The sequence below is a fragment of the Salvia hispanica genome, chromosome 1 (assembly GCF_029641045.1).
Source record: "Salvia hispanica isolate PSC_SH4W2 chromosome 1, Shi_PSC_v1, whole genome shotgun sequence".
In the NCBI taxonomy this organism is placed as follows: Eukaryota; Viridiplantae; Streptophyta; class Magnoliopsida; order Lamiales; family Lamiaceae; genus Salvia; species Salvia hispanica.
In genome coordinates this window covers 44448203-44453915 of record NC_142692.1, presented here as the reverse complement: position 1 = coordinate 44453915, position 5713 = coordinate 44448203, and the positions used below count along the sequence as shown (strand labels likewise).

At 37.9% G+C, this 5713-nt stretch overlaps 1 protein-coding gene and 1 pseudogene across 3 annotated transcripts; both read right to left on the bottom strand.

Moving 5' to 3' along the window:
- Nucleotides 1–1242: 1242 nt before the first annotated feature.
- LOC125219254 (reticulon-like protein B11) lies at nucleotides 1243–3161 on the bottom strand. 2 transcript variants are annotated; one of them, XM_048121179.2, is made up of 6 exons: nucleotides 3031–3161; nucleotides 2704–2884; nucleotides 2369–2510; nucleotides 2213–2282; nucleotides 1945–2138; nucleotides 1243–1593 (listed from the first exon to the last, which is right to left on the bottom strand). In XM_048121179.2, exons 1-5 carry the CDS (start codon nucleotides 3080–3082, stop codon nucleotides 1993–1995), a joined length of 591 nt encoding a protein of 196 aa, XP_047977136.1. In that variant the 5' UTR covers nucleotides 3083–3161; the 3' UTR covers nucleotides 1243–1593; nucleotides 1945–1992. The 2 variants fall into 2 exon arrangements, with proteins under 2 accessions (XP_047977136.1, XP_047977135.1); XM_048121178.2 differs by having other exon boundaries at nucleotides 1967–2138.
- A 222-nt stretch (nucleotides 3162–3383) lies between these two features.
- Nucleotides 3384–5713, bottom strand: LOC125220586 (uncharacterized; annotated as a pseudogene). The gene is made up of 2 exons (XR_016134775.1): nucleotides 5183–5713; nucleotides 3384–3943 (listed from the first exon to the last, which is right to left on the bottom strand). The product of XR_016134775.1 is annotated as an uncharacterized LOC125220586 (transcript).

The following is a 5713-nucleotide window of genomic DNA, read 5'->3' as shown; positions in this document are numbered from 1 at the left end:
CAAATCCGACGACATCGTCCGCCCCGACGGAATCATCCACGGCATTGAGAAGCTCCTAATCCCCAAATCCGTCCAGCACGAATTCAATTCGCGCCGCAGCCTCCGCGCAACCTCTGCCGTGATTCCAGAGGGAGCACCGAAGGTCGATCCGCGGACTCACCGCCTGAAGAAATCTGCACCGTCCGCCCCCGCACCGCACCGGAAATATCAACGGGTCAAAGTAAATTTCACCGCCCGGATTCCGGTGCCAGTGCGGTGTGACGTTTTGCGGGACCCATAGGTACCCCGAGAAGCATGGCTGCAGCTTCGATTTCAAGTCGGTGGGGCGGGAGGCCATCGCGAAGGCCAATCCAGTGGTCAAAGCCGAGTATTTTGAGAGGATATGATGATGATGAAAGCTTAGATGAATGGATGGTGAATTCAATTAGGGAGAAATAATTGATTATTAAAATAATTAGGGTATTAATTAGGGAGTAAAAAATCAGAATTAAAAGTTTAATTTGGTCAAAATCGGGATTAAACCCGTTGACCGTTAGTTTTTAACGGAAATGTTGACGGAGGACCAAAATTATCAAATTTTCATATGTGCAGGACCAAAAAATCCAAAAGATAATGTTTAGGACCAAAAACGTAAAATGACCATATGTTCAGGACCAATTTTGGCTTTTACTCTAATTAAGGAGAACTCACATTTCACTATCTTTTTTCACCAACTTTTCTTTACATTTCTTGAAACTCACGCCGAACTCAAATGGAACAACCAATGTGGGATGAAGAGAGTATTTTTATCAACTCTAATAATCAATTTTTCAAAAACAAGTGACGATAAATTTTTATATGTACACATATTTTTTGCTATAAACTCTTGATAATAAGAATCAAGTTCAATTAAATATTAAAGATAAAATAAAAGGAGTATATTGGCAAATAAAATTTGTAGTGACAATGGATATCATCCCATCGTGTAGTCGGGGTTTTTATGCAACGAATAATACAAGAGAGAAGAGACAGAATATGCTAATGGCAGCAGCAAGGACATGTTTATCACTAAATTTGTTATAACTTCGTGTTTGTTAATACATTCACACAACCGAACGAGGTAACATACTGTGAATGATCTTTAGAGTACAACAATTTCTGTCTATTTAAGATTATGGATCTTTCAAGCAGTATATACCAGATGAATTGTCTTATCATATATCAAAATGATGAGAATATAAGAGATAATTAATCAAGAAAAGTTCTCACCTTCAAATTTGGACAATCAAAATGGTGAAACAATTTCAAATTTTAGTTCATGTAGGGCTTCTTCTATAGGACTAAATAGCAAAGCGTCGTCTCAATCACAATACAACGAGTATTCATGACTTATGTACTAATGTTAGTTACCGGCATGTTTCATACCATCATCTATTGAACTATTCCTGAGTGGTTATCCTGCACAACCCAATCCTTTGAATGAGAAGCTACAAAACCAAAACTACTCAACCTCATTAGCGTAAACATATCCAGAAATCGACATATCTGGCTGAAGCGAGCAGGCTTCCTCGTCTGGCCTTCGAGACTAAATGTCAAGCAATCACCAAATGGCACCTGCAATTTGATACACATGTAAATTAGGGATGACACAAGCTCACATCCCGTAAAGCTAGCAGCGCCTTAGATGATATATGGTCAATTTGTCCGAATGATGAGTTCTCTCTGAACACTTTCAGAATACAACATTCTAAGTAGTAGAATGCAATACAAATCTTCCTCCAATTTCTACTATCACAGATAGTAGTATATCGTAATGGTTCTATGTTTTTGCACTTTCACAAATGAGGCGTTTACGACATAACCATAACAACTAGAGATTATATGTCTTCGGATTGTTCAAGAATATAAATAAAAACTAATCATAGTAAAAAAGCCTTTTCAAGGCATAAAAAGAGTGACACATACTGAGAGACATAGGAAACATTACAATGAGTCTACTGGGTCTTCTTCTCATCATGTTGATGGCGTCTTGCCAAGTACATGCTCGTCAATTAAGCGGTACTGCATCTGAGCTATTCTCTGTATTGCATATAGCTTCTCATCTATCAGAGCTTGGTGCTTATCATACAACAGAGGCAGCGTGAAACAAAGTAGGACCCCTGTTTTAATGAATCAAAGTTACTCATCAACTAAAGTGAAAAGGCAAAGATAGCATTGCAGAGAACAGACTTACCGATGTAAAGCAGTGTAACAAAGCTGAATAAGCTGCCTATGTAGGAGATAAACCACAATCCTAGAGCAAGCTAAGATGAAAAAAAAATATACAAAGCATTAATCTCTCAATATCCAAAAGCATAATCACTTTTGCACAGCAACAAAACTATCACACCTGCCAAAAGAGTTTCAAATCTCCGCCAATTGCAATGGCGCGTGCCATTGACATTGCACGATTTATGCAGACACACATCTCATCAGCAGCCTTCTCAGCCATTTCTTCAGTAACCTCAAGATCAGGGAGAGGTGGCAAAGGTCTAAAACCACGAACATGATTCATTATTCGACGTAATATTCCCCAAGAACACCCTTGTCCCCATGACTAATACTACTAATGCAAGAGCAACATAAACATTTCAACATATAACTGAATTTCATCAGCCAAATTCCAAGATCATAACACAGACAACACTGATCAATCCATTAAGCTTATAAACTAAGGCAACTTACCTATTGAGAAGTGCTGCAGATTTAGCCCAAAAAAACAGGATTATGACGAGTGAGAACAAAACATTCAATAAGAATGAAAGCAAATCGTATCCGCCCTTTACGAATAGAAGCCATAGAAATGTAGAAGAAACGAGAACAAGAACGCTCTGATTACGTTTCCTCCACAACAAAATGTCAGCAACTGCATCACGAAGAAATATATGCGTATATTACCACTGGAATTGATGATAGCACAAGCATGGGGGGTTAAAATTCGAAAATTTCCAATAATTGGGGAATGCAGCTATTATGATCAATATGATATGAATGTTGAATGAGTGTAATTACCTGCACCGTCTCCAAGTGCGAGATAATCAGAGAACCGATGAGGTTCTCCCATGGGCAATTAGGGTTGATCAGAATTGGGAATTCAACGAGAGGCGAAAAGATTGAGAAGGAGGAGATGATCCAAATTTGCTATGTTATTTCAAGTATTGTATATTTGTATATTATGAATAAGTATTAATATATGCTATATTTTGTCACATGCAACATTAGAGCTTTATCTAGATAATAATGATGAGACTAGTTAATTTTACGGTTAAAATTATTTGAATTTAGTATAACTAGAAGTGAGTGATATGATTACACACCATTGCAGATGGTCTTTGGTGAATCAGCAATAAAAAAAACAAAAAAAGTTAAACTATAAAATTCATTGAATAATAGAAGTGCGTATAATTATCTCAAGAGAAGTATCCAGCAATGATTTCACTACAAAGTGAGTTTTGATTTGGATGATAATGAACTAAACCAAATACAAGGTCATTTTCCTCATTCAAGTGCTCAAAAAAAAAAACTCAAGCTATAGTCAACTAGACACCAAATTGTGAACGTTCGGACGACCTTCACCGCGCCTGGTTTCTGTATCGAACATGAGGACAAACCACAGATTGAGAATACGAGAACGAGATAAAAAATTGTGGATCGCCTCTTAAGCTTCCTCATAGTCGGAATCCCCACATTCATCTGAAGATTGTTCCTTTTGGCCCTCACCACCACCACGATCCGTTTTGCACTTTTTGTCTTTCTTCTTCAGCTTTTTCTTCAGACGTTTCAAGCGCTTTTTGGCTGTACGCTCCTCCGCAGCTTTTAATCTTTCTTCCCTTCTCTGGGCGAATTCAGTTATTTCTTTCCTTTTCTGGAAGTCTGCATCCATTCTTGCAAGCCGGTCTTGTTCTTTATGCCTCATTTGACGATACTGTCACCATGAGAAGTTAGTAAAACTTCCATAGACAGGGAGAGAAGCCAGACACATTATCATGTTAAAGAAAAAAAAGCCTTCACAAGCTAATATCAGGACACTCGAAAAAGGATTGTTTCAGCCCAAAGACATAAGCTCAAACAATGACAGAGGCATATAACATGAAATTGAAAAAATTGATAAATACTAATCCCAGCATGAAGCTGGAAGAATACTTTGGCAGAGTTCACGAATTATGTGTTGACCTATAGATGAAAAATTGTTTCTTTAGCTTATATATTAATCTGCACATGATTGTGGATTTTCGGTTTACCAAAGCCCCTCTGGTCAAGTACATCAAACTACTGGTTTCTTCAAACACTAAAACCAGCCGGTTTCATTGCTAATAAACAAAATCCTACAACTCTACAACAGTATATTCTGCAAGGACCATTCATAAGCCTTCTCCGTTACCATTTACCTCATGAAATATGCTAAGGGAAACCAAACTTCAGAAACAACATGGATGAATCAATAATGAAAATCTTGCATACCACGAACCATATGTGTTTCCATGACTAATTGTGGGGAATAAAAGATAGTTGAGCATGAACTCAAATGAGATAAAGGTTAATCCTGAAAGAACTCCATCACCAATTGGAGAGCAAAAGAAATCAGGTGAGAAAGAACTACAATGGCTATGAAACCATACCAGAATCAGATAAATCGAACAGGTCTGGCATCTGTACTAAACTACAACTAGTCAATACCTAATTATTCATGCTTTACATACATATACCACAAGAACTTGTTTAAGAACAGTTGTGACAGAATAGAGCAATTGTGTAATCGAGACAAACAGAAACGTAAAGAGACACAAAATTTACGTGGATCACCAACGTTGTGTTGGCTTATGTGCCCTACTTCTATATAAATAGGCACACAGACTACGGCCCGTTCGGCTAGCGGCAAACTATACAGATTCAAGGCATACTAACAAAACCTTGAAATACAACCCTTAAAACATGACTGTCTACTCTGTTCTAGTTAAGTAATTTCGCCATCCTTCAAGGTGTGCAATTCACCACAAATTACTTCCATTTATGGCAAACAAAAACTATACGAATCATTTTCAACATTCTGATTGATGATTCGCACATAGATTCAACAATTACAGTCCATTTCATAATACAATCCAATGTAGACGGAAAAAGTTACGACAATAAAAGCTCAATTGAAACAAGAAGCAAACAATACCTGATGAAAATCACCGGAGCCGGAGCCGGCAGAACTGCCGGAGGTGTTGCTGACGTATACTCTACCAGAGCTGAGGACGAAGATGACAGCGGCGGAGGACGTGGTGGCAGAGTGGCAGGTGCTCTGTCCGCCACCACAACCATCTGCATATCACCGCCTCCCGACGATAACAGTTCTGAATTTTTCTGCAAAACCCCCAATTTAAACCCTAGGGTTTGAATTTTCGAATTTTTGCGGTAATTTGACGGTAAGATTTGTGTTTTGAAATTAAATTAGTGGATTTGTGCTCAGGTCATCAGGAGTTCTAATTGATCGAATTCAACCTCTTTTTGAAATAGAATCAGTGGATTGGACTAGATAAACTAGGAAATGCGTACAAATTATTCCTTAGTTGGTCTATGTTTGTATTCTTCTTGAGTGCTTCACAATCTGATATTAGTGTTGTTAATTGGGATTCATGCTACATGGCTGAAAGCTTTCATGGAAACCGGTTTGCAAAATTATATATGTCGATTAACATGGATTATTTAG